At 42.6% G+C, this 16,263-nt stretch overlaps 1 protein-coding gene across 1 annotated transcript in view; it reads left to right on the top strand.

The window, feature by feature from the left end:
• Positions 1-7,293: 7,293 nt before the first annotated feature.
• Positions 7,294-16,263, top strand: part of JMY (junction mediating and regulatory protein, p53 cofactor) — a 63,199-nt gene continuing 54,229 nt past the window's right edge. Inside the window, exon 1 of the mRNA XM_081133643.1 lies at positions 7,294-8,419. Within this exon, the coding sequence (XP_080989769.1) occupies positions 7,379-8,419 (1,041 nt within the window). The 5' untranslated portion in view covers positions 7,294-7,378. The remainder of the gene's footprint in view (positions 8,420-16,263) is intronic.

The raw sequence follows: 16,263 nt of genomic DNA, 5'->3' as shown, positions 1-16,263 counted from the left end.
AGAACCCTGAAATACATAATGATTTTCTGTGCTAGAGTAAGAGCATACAGGGACCAGGTAATAAATGGAGTCTTGACCAAAGTCAGGCTCCAGTGGGTCTGTGAACTCACCTGGTACTCATTTCCCTGGTCCCTAAATAAATAATTGAGATTGATATATGTGGCAGTTGGCGTAACCCGCACATTGGGCCCATTGGTGAGAGCTATCATAGAGGGGAAGGTCAAGTAGAAGCCTGTAAACTGCACCCCTCCCACCTACATAGTGAATCAAAAACAGTATAGCCCTAGTGAGAAATGGCAGAGATTAATGTCACTCTTAAAGATGCAGTCAGGGCAGTCCCTGGAATATCTCTGTTTAATTTGCTGGTCTGGCTCTTATATCCTGAAGACTATTGCTAGCTCAACCAAGAAATAGCCCTGATCACAGCTGCCCAGCCAGATGCAGATTTTTTGCTAGGACAAATAATATGGCCTCTGGTACATAGCGTGCAGCATTGATTTGGTGAATGTGTACTTTTCTACCCCAATCAGGAAAGATCAGAAATAGTTTGCTCCAGGGCCATGTTAACTCTTCCACCATCTGTCGTAATTTAGCCTGAAGACATCTGGACCATCTGGACACATTGCAAAACATCATACTGATTCATTACATTGGTGATATCATGCTGATCTGGCAGCATGAATAAGAGAGTGTTAGCATGCTGGAGACTTTGGTAAGACACATGTACTCCAGAAAGAAGGAGATAAACTCTAAAAACTGAAGTACTTGCCAATTCAGTCAAGTTTCTACACAGACCATGGTCAGGTGCAAGCCAGAACATTCCCTTCAAAGTAAAGGACAGATTGCTGCATCATGTATCCACTACTACAGTGAAGGAAGCACAATGGCTGTTAAGCCTCCTTGGGCTTTGGCAGCAGCACATTCCACACCTAGGAAAACTGCCCCAGCCCTTACAGAAGGTGCCAGCTTTGAGTGGGGCTCAGAGTAGAGAAAGGCTCTATAGCAGGTCTTGGCTGCAGAGCAAGCAACAAGCCCTGCTGCTTGGAACAAAAATCCCAGCACACTCTATAATATTTGAGATATCAGTAGTAGAAAAAGATATGGTATGAAGTTTATAGCAAGTCCCAGTGGAAGAATCACAACCCAGGCACCTATGGTTATGGAACAAAATCACACCATCTGCAGCAGAAGACTATGCAACTTTTGTAAAGCAGCTCCTAGCATGCTAATGAGCACTGAAAAAGTTGGAATACTTGACCTTGGGATATCAAGTGCCCACAACAATCCATCATAAAATGGAAATGGTACATCTGAGACTGATCATGAGCAGAAAGTGATCACACAGCTAAGAGCATGAGCAGTGGGTCCAGAACCCTATGGCATTCGCCATGTCCCATCACGGCATCCACCGTATAGCAGTGTCCCTCCTCAGCTCACACAAAGGACCATGAGCCTGCCCTGGCTGGTGTGGCTCAGTTGGTTGGGCATCGTCCTGTGTACCAGGTTACCGGTTTGATTCCTGGTCAAGGGCACATGCCTGGGTTGTGGGCTCAATCCCCCTGTAGGCGGCAGGAGGCAGCTAATTGATGTACTCTCACATGGATGTTTCTCTCTCTCTCTCATTTCCCCTCTCTCTAAAAAATCAATAAACTATTCTTTAAAAACACACACACACAAATGCCCATGTGGGCCTCCCATTTAACCAGCTGTAGGAGAAGAAACTCCCAGCGTGGTTCATGGATAGGCTGATTCAGTTTGTGGGTGCAATATCAAAAGTGGATGCTGTATGCACTACAGCCGTATTCAGGGGTGGAAAGACAGTAATGAGACACTATGTGGAAGACAAATCTTCCCAATGGGCAGAGCTTCAGGAGGTGCACATGGTCACCCATTTTGTGCAAAAGGACAGTGACTCAAAGTAAAAATGTACATGGACTCATGGACAATGGTGAATAATGAGGGACCTGGAAGGAGAAAAATTAAAATATTAGAGACAAGCAGGTCTGGGGAAGAAATATGTAGATGGATATGTGAGAGTGGGCACAAAGTGTGATGTGTGGTGTGTGTTTTTTTATTGTATATTAATGCCAAATGAAAGTACCTTCATGGCATGGACACCAAATAATCAAGTGGATAAAATAACTTGACCAGCCCACATTCACTGGCATGATAGGCAAACAGATGACATGGTAACAGTGGCAGAGACGGAGGCTTTGCATGGGTCTAACAACACGGACTCCCACTTATAAACGCCAATCTAGTAACTGCCTGCTTTGAATGTTCAACCTGCCAGCAACAGATAGCAACACTGAGCCCCCAGTGTGGCACTATTCCTTTAAAAGAGTAACCAGTCACTTGGTAGCAAATGGTCTATGTTAGTATTGTCCTGGAAGAGCCAATGATTTTTCTCACAAGAATAAATAGATACTTAATATGGATATGGGTTTGCCTTTCCTATCACTTACAAAACGCCTGATCTAAAGACATGAAACTTAGTGTCCAACCAGGGAACCCATTTTATAGATCCACTGGTCATGATATACTGAATCATCTAGAAGCTGCTGGCTAAAGAGAGTGTTGATATGGTGTGCTGAATGAACAGGTAAAGCACCATCTCAGAGGCAACACCCTGCAAGGATGGGGGTACCATCCTCCAGGACACGTATAAATGTTGAATTGCAGTCCTTTATATGGTACTATGTCCCCAAGAGGAAGAATACATGGGTCTACTAACCAAGGGGTGGAAGCAGGAGTGGCCTCACTTACCATCACTTTCAGTGATACACCAGATGTCCCCACAGCTCTGGATTCTGTAGGATTAGAGGTCCTGGTCCCCCAAATGGATGCATTTTTGCCAGGGATAACAAAGATCCCATGGAACCACAAGCTACAGCTGCCACTTGGACACTTTGGGCTCTGTGTGGCCAGGAACCATCAGACAAGAAGAGGAGTCACCATCTTGTCAGGGTAATTGATTCTGATCAGCGGGAAGTGGCAGGGCTGCTACTGCATGATGAAAGCAGGGAGGAAAGTGTGTGGAACCCAGGTGACCCACTGGGTGTTTCCTGGTAGCTCTTGCCTAATGTGTGTAGCAAATGTAGTGATATAGTAATGGAGGCAATACACAGATAAGGTTACTAGGAGCTCAGACCCTTCAGAAGTGATGGTTTGGCAACCACCACCACATGAGCCACTGAAGCCAGCAGAGAATGAGGGATGTTAGAACAAATGATGGAGGAGGGAGACAATGAGTATCGTTGTGGCCATGAGACCCACTGTACCACGGAAGCTATAGTTCATCCCTCTAACCTCCCTCTACTAAGTTTCCCCTCAGGAAGAGAGGTCCACCAGAGCACTGCAGGAACTGCTCCCCAAATGTGTTTTGAAGTGGATACAAGAGGCACATAAAGTAAACTGTGGCAGATGTGGAGATGCAGCAATCAGATCCTCCTACAGGAAAGGACTCATTCCTCAGCTGCAAGGGATGTGGTTAGCTGACAGTCCCCAGCTGTTTGTGACTTTAGAATCAGCTTCAGGTTTTCATCGTATGGTTTTCTCAGGGTGGTTCCTAATCAATGACTGAGCAAGGCTTAACCATTTCCACTCAATGGAGGAACTTCTTTAAGAAACAATCTTTGCATCAGAGAAATGCAAATTAAAACCACAATAAGATATCACCTGTCAGAATGGCTGCCATCAATAAATAAACAAACAACAAGTGTTGGTGAGGATGTGGAGAAAAGGGCACCCTTGTGCACTATTGGTGGGAATGCAGGTTGCTGCAGCCACTATGGAAAGCCGTACGGATTGGGGCGGTGAACACACAATACAATATACAGATGTTGTATTATATAATTGTACACCTGAAACCTATATAATTTTATTAACCAATGTCACCCCAATAAATTAAACAATATAAAAGAAAACAGTATGGAGGTTCCTCAAAAAATTAAAAACGAAACTGCCTTATTATCCAGCAATTCCACTTCTGGATATATATCCAAAGGAACTCAAAACACTAATTTGAAAGAACATACGCACCCCTATGTTCATTTCAGCGTTATATGCAATAGCCTGAATATGGAAGCAACCTAAGTGCCCATCAATAGATCAATGGATAAAAAAGTAGTGCTACATATATGCAATGGAATATTACTTGGCCATAAAAAAGAATGAAATCTTACCATTTGTGACAGCATGGAGAGACCTAGAGGGTGTTATATTAAGTGAAATAAGTCAGTCAGAGAAAGACAAATACCTTATGATTTTACTTATAAGTAGAATCTAAATAACAAAATAAGCAAACAAAATAGAAACAGACTCATAGATACAGAGAACAGACTGATGGCTGCCAGAGGGGAGGGGGGTTGAGGGCCTGGGTAAAAACAGTGAAGGGATTAAAAAGTACAAATTGGCAGTTACAAAAATAGTCCCAGGGATACAAAGTAGAGTCTAGGAAATATAGTCAATAATATTATAATAACTATGTACAGTGCCAGGTGGGTACTGTAAATATTGGGAGGAACACTGTAAAATATATGATTGTCTAACTACTATGTTGTATACCTGGAACTAATACAAAATAATATTGAATGTAAACTGTAATTGAAAAATAAAATAAATTTAAAAAACACACACAATCTTTGCTCTGGAACTCCAATCCTACTTCAGCCCTTTTTTTTTCATAGGTGTCACACCACCCCCACCACCTTCTAATACATTTTGGCATTCCTGACTTTTCAGTGTCTGCTTCTGAGAGAATCTAACTAGAAGAGATGTGCATCAGGCCCCTGAACTCCAGTTGTTCCCTGCTCCCAGTCCTGGAATGTCTGACCTAACTAATCCAAACTATTTTCTCACATATAAAATTAAAGACTTATTCTTTTCATACCTACATTATATGATTATTATAGAGATAAAATAAACATATGCAGGAAAATGCTATTTGAAAATTGATATGTAAACTATTACCGTTTTTATTAAAAGACCTAAAGAGTTAAAGCATTTCCCAGATTACCTAACAATTAAGAGTAGTTAAAAAAAAATTCAAACACATAATCATTTTCAACTCCTTTCAAAGCTAGTATATTTGTTTTTTCTTATTCCCAGAGAGTAATTTATACACTCAGAGATCTTGTTTGACAATCAGATACAGACCTAAATAAAGAACTGTAGAGAACAACAGTAGCCTGCCATGGGAATTTTGGTTTGTTTCTTTTCATTTCTAGTGTAACAATTACTAAGATAGAGGAAACAAGAACCAGTGAAATAACCCTTTTGACAAAATGCAGTGGCCAGAGTATTGGGGGAAAATATTTAACACCCTAGTGGCCACCAGTCAATTTTCTTTAGCACTATTGTAATAAGACATAATTTTATATCTGTGAATAAAACTGCAATACATGTAAATAAAAATATTTCCTATATTCTTTTATTGTTCATTCTTATTCATACTTACCTATAATGTATTATAAGAAGAGACCTAGTGATCACATCATCACTTTTATCAGAAAAGTTTTTAGGAGTAACTTTTCAGCAGAAAAGATGAAAAACTTTTCTATAACATGCTACTGTTTGCTTAGATGGTGCCACATATTTGTGATGGGTCTTCTTTTTTCCTACCTTTTGAAAGGTGTATCTCTGACTTGCATTTGAGGGTCGACACAAGTTCAGTTACAAGCTTTGAAAATGTGCGGTTCCACATACAGAACTGCAAAAAGGTTTAAAAACCGAACCTGTTCCCTTTTTGCTCATCCTGCCCAAAGTGCCCCCTCCACCTTTCTGTCAAAGCAGATCCATAGGGTCTAAAACGTCCTGCTGAGTGACAGAGCTAACACCTTGGCTGTTCAGCCAGATGGCCCGACAACACTGAAGTAAAAGGCAGTGTAGCTGACAATGCACGGTTATTCAAACGGTTTTGCATATATTTTTGAAACGTGTCTACACGTAAAAGAACGAATTCTCATTGTACTTTACTGCGAATGCAGAATACCTGCAATAGGAATCGGACACGAATAGGAAAAAGAATGCCAATAACATGAACTGGATTATAAGACCCACTGGGACGTGTTAAGAATGTGTTTCATCACAGGTAGTACGAACAGCAGAATTCTTCAGATTTACATGATTTTTACTTCTGCACGTGCATCCTGGGAACTCTAACAACTGCACACACCTCTACAGGGCTCAGCCAGGGGTCTCCAAAGGAGGCTCACAGAGCTACACAGTGATGAAACCTGAAGCCACAGAACACCCAAGAGCTTACACGTAAACGGTCACGCTATTAGGGCACGACTGAAATTTCGCTTAATGTTGCTTTGTTTTGGAGTTTTACTGGGATGTCTCTAGACGGTACTCTTTCATCCGTTAAGTTGGTGCCTCACGGGTGCTGGGGTAGAACCAGCCGTCTGGGGACGCAGAGCCGGCAGGGCCCGAGGGCCGGGGGTAGCGCCGCGCTGCTCCCAGGGCGGGACTCCGCCACCGGGACGCGGGCGGACTTACACGGCGGGCCTCCGAGCGGCGGGGCTCCGAGAGCTTTCAGTTCCTCCTCTTTGTTCCGCGTTTTCCCGGGGTCCGGAGGCGACCTGGCCGGCTAGACACACCTGTCGCTCTCCCCCCGCAGACCCCGCCGCGCGAGCCGCCGCCGCCGCCGGAGGGAGGAGGGCGCCGAGCCGACGGAAGGCGAGAATCCCGAGCGCGTCCGCTCGCGGGAGGGGCGGGAAGACGCCGAGGGGCGGCGCCGGCGCGCGCGGGCGGGGTGTGCGCGCCGCCGCGGCCGCGTCACCAGCGTGCGGCACGTGCCGGTGTTTACGTCCCTCGTGGAGCCGCCGACGTCAGCAGCCGAATGGTAACATTGTGGCGATACTGAAGCTCGGAGTTTAGGAGACGCGTCCATCCGTCAGGCGGCCCCGCGCGGTCGGGAAGAGGAGGAGGGGCGGAGAGATCGGCCCGGGCGAGCGGCCGAGACGCGCTCACCGCCGGCCCCAGCCGCCCACCGGCCTGCCCGGCCCCGCGGGACCCGCGCCTTACCTCCGGGCGCCACAGACGCAGCGCGGCGGCCTCGCGCGGGGGGCGGCCGGGGCGGGCGCGGAGCTGCCGCAGCGCCGGGCTTGTAAACAGATCCGGCCGCACGTGACCATGTGAACTACCTGTTCCAGGGACGCGTATTGTCTGTGTTTGCCGCGACCCGGTCCACAAAGGAGCGCGGCGGGTCCGAGTGCGGAGCGACGGGCGAGCGAGCGAGGAGAGCCGGCTGGGACGCTAAGATGGCTGAAGGCGCCCGGCGCGGGTGAGCGGGGGGCGCGGCGCAGCCAGCCGGTGAATCCTCGGGCGGACAGGACCAGCGTCGCCTCCCCCGCGGCCTGGCGCCGGAGCCACCATGTCGTTCGCGCTGGAGGAGACGCTCGAGTCGGACTGGGTGGCTGTGCGGCCCCATGTGTTCGACGAGCGCGAGAAGCACAAGTTCGTCTTTATTGTGGCCTGGAACGAGATTGAGGGCAAGTTTGCCATAACCTGCCACAACCGGACGGCCCAGAGGCAAAGGAGCGGCTCCCGGGAGCAGGCGGGGACGCGAGGGGGCGCCGAGTCTGGCGCAGCCGCGTCGGACGGGACCCGCGGGCCGGGCAGCCCGGCGGGCAAGGGGCGCCCGGAGGCCACCGCTTCTGCGGCTCTGGGGAGGAGTCCCGGGCTCCGGAGGAGCTCGGCCTGGGCGGAGGGCGGCTCTCCGCGGAGCACGCGCAACCTTCGGGGGGACTCGCTGCTACGGAGTTCAGCGGGCAAAGGCGCGGAAAGCCCTCTCAGGAGCCCAGTGCGGGCCAAGTCCACCCCGGTCCGGAAGAGATCTGAAGGCAGAGATGTGGCGGGGGCCGCCGCTGCGGCAGCCCCTCCGGCGCCCAGGGAGGTCCCGGTGTCCTCGGTGAGGGTAGTGAGCGCCTGCGGGGCGGTCTCCGAGGAGATCGAGGTGCTGGAAATGGTGCGGGAGGACGAAGCGGCCCCGGCATCCCTGGTGCTCTTGGACCCCGATCAACAGCCACCCACCACTGATCTGGAGTCCGCGGCCGAGGAGTGCAGCTGGGCCGGGCTCTTCTCCTTCCAGGATCTGCGCGCGGTGCACCAGCAGCTGTGCTCGGTGAACTCGCAGCTGGAGCCGTGCCTGCCCGTCTTCCCCGAGGAGCCGTCGGGTATGTGGACCGTGCTGTTCGGGGGCGCCCCGGAGATGACCGAGCAGGAGATCGACACACTGTGTTACCAGCTCCAGGTCTACCTGGGCCACGGCCTGGACACCTGCGGTTGGAAAATCCTCTCCCAGGTACTCTTCACTGAGACCGACGACCCCGAGGAGTATTACGAAAGCCTTAGCGAGCTGCGGCAGAAGGGCTACGAAGAAGTGCTTCAGCGGGCCAGGAAGCGCATCCAGGAGGTAAGTTTGCGCTTCAGCCGTAGCTTTTCGTTACTCATTACCAAAGGCTGGAGCCCCGGTCTAGGCTGGGCACATTTGGGACACTTGTTCCTAGGCAAGGGAGAGAGAAGACGATGGGTTCCTGTGACCTGTGTCCCCCTTCATTCCTTTCACTGATTGGAAAACTGGTTTTCCATAATTGGCCCTCTGCAGGACCTTTGATAAGCCTTTAGATCTCCTCCCCCATTTATCATAGAGGTTCTACCTAGTAAGTGCTGTCTGTTTATGAACTGCCACTAAGGTTAAAGCCCCTTTGAAAAAAGGCGGCCTGTAAATGTAAGCTAAGTGAGCATTTCTCTTTGCCCCTAAATCTCTTTCTAGCAATAATTACCCAGGTATTAACCCTGATGTTATTTCTTGGTGTCATGCTCATTTACTCAAAATAGTTTCGGAGTAAAGTTGATCCGCTTTTACCTCCACATGTAGTTTGGCAGCTTAGGCACATTTTAAATTCGTTGACCTCCAAATAAGTGGCCTGTGCAAATGAAGCACCAAGTGACAATTGGATGCAAATGTATTTTCAAAGGTTTTATACACACTTTAGGAATATCTCCAGTCCTTACAGATGGTTCATGTTTCACTCCTGTTTTAGGGAGAAAAAAATGCCCTGGTCAAGGAATGTTTAGTTTACTTATGTACTTAAGAGTATAAGTAGTGCAGTGTAGTGCAGTATGGAGAAAAAGTTGGAGTGGGTATCGGGAGCTCTACAATGCGTAAGATACATATACTTTGAGGTCATGCCTACTTTAAGCTTCTGAAAGAACTTCACTAAAAAAGTATTTTCAGATATACTCAGTTTCCTCTAATGGACACTAAAAGATACTTTTTCAGAGCAGTTTATTATTTTTAGTATCAGTACCAGTTGAGGTTGGACTTGGGGTAGGGAAATGCCCCTTTTTATGGTGTTTATATTTCTGCCATTGTGTTGTCATCTGTCAACCTTATATATATAATACTCGAATCCTTCTATTGAAGCTAGGAAGCTAGAGCCTCCTGGTTTCTTAGAGTATGGTTTTTCTTTGCTAGACTTGAGGATTTAGGAAATAATTCTTTCTCACTTATCCTACAGTGCTCTCTTACAACTTACTGAATCCAGGTTTTCACTCCTTCCGGTTTATTTTATGCTAAACATCACCCACCTGTAATATGATCCTAGAGTTCCAGGATTTTTATTTCCTTTGGTATCATCTCCTTTCTGGAGTCTGTTCTACCTAAGATTGTTTTTTGGAAGGAAGTGACAGAAAGCTTAAGTGGCCACATATATTCTCTTTAAAGAATATTTTGCTAATGTTGACCCTTATTTCTTTGAAATTCCAAGGAAAAAGTGCTTCTTTCTCTTACTCCATTTACAGATATATACTATACTGTTTTTAAGAAAAGATTGTATTTTTTTAATCCCTAAATCATATAGGTATGTCTGGTTTTAAATTTATTGATACTCAGAAAAAGTAATTTTGTCTTTTTAAAATTCAAATTGGGTAAAAAATGAGGGCTGCCAAAAGTATAGTTAATTACAGTTTTCTAGAGCTCTTTCATGGGGGGAGGGTGTTACATTTTTTTAAATAAATTTTTTTACTAATTAAGGTTATATTTACCATAATATTTTATTCTGTTTAACAGAAAATTTTAAACTATTAAAGAGAATTTTGTGTTTTGGGAAACACTTTAAAATAAATAAAATTTATTATAAATTTATTGAATATTCACTTTAAAATAAATAAAATTTATTATAAATTTATTGAATATTAAATACATAAACTTTTGGTGCTTTATTTAGTTTACTTGAATAGTATTTAAAAAACAGCTGTCAAGGAAATAAACAGGTTTAGTTATAATGTCCACCCTGATTTCTATTGGAAGATCCTGTTGAAATTATGAGGCTAAGGGGGGGGAAACGGTGCTGTGATTAATTAGTGATGTCTGCCATGAGCATGATAGTGGGGATGTATAACACCAGCCAGGTTTTTTTGTTGTTATTGTTCCCCAGCTGTTTAAATTCTTTGCTGTCTTAATAGTTTGCAGTAACATTTTTTTTATGTAGGTGAAATCTTTATAGAATGTTTGATTTTTGTATTACTGGTTCTATTGAGTTTAGTAATTACATCTAATTCAATGTTTTTGTATTTCCAATTTTCAGGTTGACATAACTTGTGTAATTGGCTCTGGTTTTTCAAACTAGGTGTATTTGGTAAATCAAACACATTCCTAGGTATATGTTGCTTAGAAAATTTAGTTGTTCAGTCATATTTTTCCTTTAATTTCTGTGAATCTATTTTCTGGTCCCTTTTTCTACAGAATTACTTTTCCTGTCCATTTAAAGGTTTCAGCTTAAAGACCACGCCTGTTTTTATTCAAAATGGTCAGTAAATTGTTGGAAGGCATTTTTTTGTTTTTGTTTTTTAATAGAACAGACTGTGCAAATAGATTATAAACTTTTCTAGGTCACTGACCTTGACAATATCTTGGAATTCTCTTCTTTGGCACCCCCTACTTCAGGGCCACACATCTTGTGAGCACTCTTAATACTAGTGGACAAAGGACACCAGAGTTTGTTTTTAGTGTTGCAAGAATATAAAGGGTTTGGAAGAACTGTCCTGTTAATGTAAAGTTGTGAGTAAATAAATTTTTATAAAATGATAAGTGTAAATTTCTTGAGACCATGCTATTGAAAACTAGGAGAAAAATCTCTTAAAACTGTAAATGACTTCCTAAACAAGGGGTCTTTATCTGGGGTTGGTGAATTCCCTGTAAATTGAAGGAACTATATATATGGACTTTAATGGGCATGTAAAATTTTATATGCATAAGCATGTTTTCATTTTTGGAGAGAAAAAATTTTTCAAACTCTTAAAAGTGTTTTTCAAAAAGAGCTTTAAAACCACAATTGTAAACTAGCACCCATGGCTGCTGTGCTTTGTACACTCTACTGGAGTTTAATTTTGGGAATACACTTATGATTAAATATAGGTCATAAGAAGTACTCCTATGTCCTTGTCTTGTGAAATATTGAAGTATTAAACCTTAGGTTCTCTGCTAAAAGTTTTTGTTAATGATTCACAAATTTGGTCATCTGACTGGAAATAATAGTTTGGGAGGAGCTGCAATTTATACAGTACTGAGAACTTATTTTTAGCTTACATACAAATTGTATGCTGTTTAGGACCTCAATCTTGACTACAAATGAAACGTGAAATTTATTATAAGGTAAGTCTGTCTTGGACTTTTACAAGGGTTTACAGTAAATAGTGCTATTTATACAGCAGACACTCAATCCCTAAGTGAATCAAGTGCCACCAAGGTCTCTTGGAATGGTTTCAGCAGTAGCCCTGGTTGTTGGTCTGAGCTGAGGATTGTATTATAGTGTGTGTGCATGGGTGGTCCATACTGTGGCTTACCTTTGATGACTTAGGTTTTGTAAATAATGGTTTCTGTATAAGGACAATTCTTGAAATTATTATTTGTGGTTGTTTAGGTAATAAACCTTAATAACTATGATGGAAGGCTTGATTAAGATCTATAAATCACTGTTCACTTTGGAATTTATTATGTTTGTAAAACTGTCCTCAATTCTAACTTCTTTTCAGTTGAAATCGCTGTTTGAGAGCAGCATGTGTTTTCAAAAGTAGCCATCCACATAAGGCACACACAGTAAGCAGAGCCTACCTAGGGGGTAGAGTCAGAAGGACCTGGATTTGAATATGGACTTACCACTTCTTTAACCTGCTTAGTTATTTAAACTCTTAGAACAGGGAAATGGAGAAAATGCTTAAAGGATATCTTAAGATTTAATTAAGACAGTATGAAAAAGTGCCCAACAGTGTGTCTGGTAGTTATAAAGGAGACTTCCAAGAAGTGCTAATGGTCTCTTTCATGTCATAAGGATTCTCTAGAGTTTTCAACTCAGTACTTCTTTCAGGGAATGGAATTTATTGGCCTCTTAGGTATTGGGCGCTTCACATTTTCCTTGCATCCTCCCCACTGTTTCTTGAGCTAAGTGGTGTTTTGTTTTGTTTTTACCTATTTTCCTGAAGCAGAAGTTGAAATTTAAAGATGTTACACAGATTCCGTCAACGTTAAACAGCTAAGGAGTGACCATACTCAGATTTAATCCTAGATTTGTCTTAATCCAAATGTGTGCCTTTTCTGCCATTCCTACTTTTCCTAAAGACATTAGAAGGGATGTCAGTCTCCATTCCTGAGAATAGAAGAGTGCCGATATATAAAATGCTAGTAAGTTCAATAATGACTTTTAAATTAAGATAACTCACGTGTTTTATTTCAAATTAATTATGATAGACATGTGGGGCAGAGTCTGCATGTTGTATTTTAGAAGAAAGAGTTTGCCTGGGGTGCAAGGATGGATTTATGTTAAGACAAGGGTGCCCAATCACTGTTTTCCTTTGTATCTTAAAATGACAGCTATAAACAACTCTTGACTTCTGAGGTTATTTAACAGTTAACAGAAGGGGCAAGGAGCTCTAAGAAGACTGTTTACTTAGCACCTCTCCTCTCAATTATGACTCTCCTAAGTTTTCTGGAAAACCAAGATTAATTATAAAACTCTGGAGACTTGATGAAATCCCAGCTATATACATTAGAGAAGTGACAGTGTTTTAGGAGCCCTAGGATGCCGTCTATTATTGGGTCAGTGAGCCATGACCCATGATTAGCTAGGTATAAATAGCAGAAGCAGGCCAGGGAAGGCCAGAATGTAGTTGCAGTGGAGAGAGAGCTGTTCTGCCTATACATTCCCATAAAAATGGTGCAAACTGCTGTCTTACTGTAAAACACAGTTAAGGAAGAATGGAGCTAAGTAAATTTTGTGGGATTCTTGAGAGTTATGATGAAAGACTTGAAAGGTGGAAATCGTTAAAATAATGACTTAAGATACTAATCATTTTCTTCAGTCCTGTGCTCAAATAAACTTTTGGACATTTTTCATATTACCGAAAAAAGTATAGAAAAAAAAGAATATCTGCCTCTGGGTTAGCACTTCTGTAAAGCAGAAATATGGGGGCTGGTGACAGGATAGCAGTTTTCCTGATAACTAATTTATGTGGTGGTTTTTCTGCCTGCTGTGTAACATCACATGATGCCCCAGTCCACCAGATATTTCACCGACTTGAAATTGGGCGTTTCCTTCTTGATAAAACAAGATCATGTTGGACAGACACTTTAGTGAGTACAAGGGTGGGTGGGTGGGTGGGTGTGTGTGTGTGTGTGTGTGGAAGGGAGGTGAGCGAGAGGTTTAGTTTGTTGGGCATAATTGCTGTATGTTTGAATCAGCAAGCTTCACTCCCCAAATGTTCATGTAACTTTAATCAGTTTCTCACTGTTCTCCATTGCTGCTTTATTTGACCTTTCATTGACTGTAGAATATTATTGGAAATGGGACTTAAAAGCACAAGATGGCTTTCCACAGATGGTTAAATATATGTCTGCCTTTTTTTAATGAGATGTTTCTTGTGGCTTCTTTTACTCAGTTTTAATAGGCCAGAATCTGCTTCCTCTGAATCTGACCTATTCCCTCATTTGATAGGAGAAAAATTAAGTTGCAAGGGTAAGAGGCATCAGCAGTGAAGACTAAATAATAATTCTTGGTGCTTTTGGGGGGGGGGGTGGTAAAAGTGGTGAAGTTCATTTGGCTTTTCAAGCTTCTTGTAGGGGACAGTAAATACCAAGTAGCCTTAACACAATATCTAAGTTAATTAAAACTAGAGAAGGGTTCATTCAGCAAAAAGCTAGAAAATTTTGTGAGTTTTCTTAAATGTGGAGAATTGCCTTTTTATGCTTGTCCTTGAATTTAAAGTTTTATATGGTCATAATTACATATGATAGACTCTTTTTAGATTGTTCAAGGTTTCGTAGAATAGGCTATGAAATAAAAAGAGGCCTGATGGGCTAGACATTTATATAGAGGAGAATGGTCTTAAGAGCAAATGTATTGAGTTCCTTTAATAATTTGGGATTTTATTTGTAACTTTAAGGTTTGAGGGTGATGGCTTGGGGCTTACTTTATTCAACAAATAGTGCTTTCAAGTAATGTGGGCACTGGGAGAAGACAGTGATGGACAAGAATGGTCATTTTCTTTGTGGAAGTAAAATTGTTATCAGGTCATCCTGATGGTAGGAATTAGTTGAGGCAGGGTACTTTTTAAGAAGCATCTCACTACACTGTCATTAATTAGTGCTTAGAGGAAAGAAAATTTATTGGACATGGCTAAGGAAAATCTGTGATTTTGTTCTAATTCTGATACTAGTTGCTTGGTCTTAAGGTTGTGACTTACCATCTGGCTTGAGTTTCTTGTTTGTACAGTGAAGTTACAGTGTCCTTTTTAAGGATTTTAGGGTAGTTTATAGGCACAGTGTGGCAAGGATTGGGACTTGAGCCTCTTGTTTTATGTGCTTGTGTCCAGGTTTGGGTCTCCCTGCAATAGTGTGACTGTTCAAGCACTTCTAATGTTGCTAGAGTTTTTAAGCTTTAAAAAAATCCCTAATTTATTTTTTGGATGCAGAGGACGTTAGAAGAGGGCAGGAGTAGTGTTTCTTCCTGCTTTTGTGTCTATCTTGTCCTCACTTTATCCTTAGCTGTACTTGAAGGTTTTTTGTGTTCTTTCCTCTATGGTTCCAGTATTAAAACTGCTTTTCCCATCAGTTTTTGATAACTTGTTGAAGTTATACTAACAAAATGAATGTTGAATTACTAAAATTATTTCTCTAAGCCTTTCTTCCTCTTCACCTCCTATCTAGGTGAGTGTCCTCTGTGGACACTAACAAGACCTCACTGGAGTGACCTATGTGTAGAGAAGTATATGAGGCTGTAGTTTCCAATAATTACAGTAGCCTTTATTGAATGCTTCCTGTTGGTCAAGCACTGCGTGGAGATCTTTAAATATATTATCTCAGTTAGCATGTAGATAGAAGTTAAGAGGTAGGTTTCAAGTGAGTTTGAGTCCTGGCTCTCCTACTTACTAGCTTTGTGAATTCGGACCTGCCTAGTTTTCTACAGTGCCTTAGGTCCTCATCTGTGGAGCGAGGGGAATAATACTGCAGCCTCATGGGGGGTCTTGAAAATGGGTTTTATGTAAAATGCTTAGAATAGTAAATACTTGATAAGTGGTAACTCTTACTTACATTCATCTTCATATCTACCTTAGAGGTAGGGATTTTGCACTAGAGGAAATAGGTTCAAAGAGATCAGATAAATTTGCCTGAGATAACATATCTAATATGCAGAACCTGGTTCAAATCCAAGCCTGACAGATTCCTGCCTGCTTTCTTAACCATTGGACTGTCTTCATCCCTGTAGAAAGGGAGTGAGGCTGGACAAAAACATTAACACTGGACAAAAACATTAACAGTGACTGGCTGATGACTGTTTTTGATAAACCTTGATTACGTACATATACTGTAATCAACAATGTTGTCTGTGATTAGAGAACCTTGAAATCCCAAAGGAGGCTGATTTAAATTTGTGCCTGCATGTATGATACATAAAGCTCTAATGTGAGACAGAATTCATGTCGTTCTTATACAGACTCATTTATAAAAATATATTTTTTTAGAACCACAGGAAGAGTAAATGTTATACTGATGTTTAAATATTCTATGTAAATTCTATTTTATATTAAACTTGCTAAGGGTGAGTTGGTTTGGACTGGGCGATAATTTTCCTTCAAAGTCTTCACAGATATGTCTTACTTTAAAGAAACTTATTTTCTTCCCAAAACATTTCCAAATACTACCCCCCCACCCCGAGAGAACCTAGGGCATTTGATACATTCTAAGCTAAGATCTAAAATCTA

This window comes from Miniopterus schreibersii, assembly GCF_964146895.1.
Source record: "Miniopterus schreibersii genome assembly, chromosome: 3".
In the NCBI taxonomy this organism is placed as follows: domain Eukaryota; kingdom Metazoa; phylum Chordata; class Mammalia; order Chiroptera; family Miniopteridae; genus Miniopterus; species Miniopterus schreibersii.
This window is presented reverse-complemented; position numbering and strand designations above follow the sequence as displayed.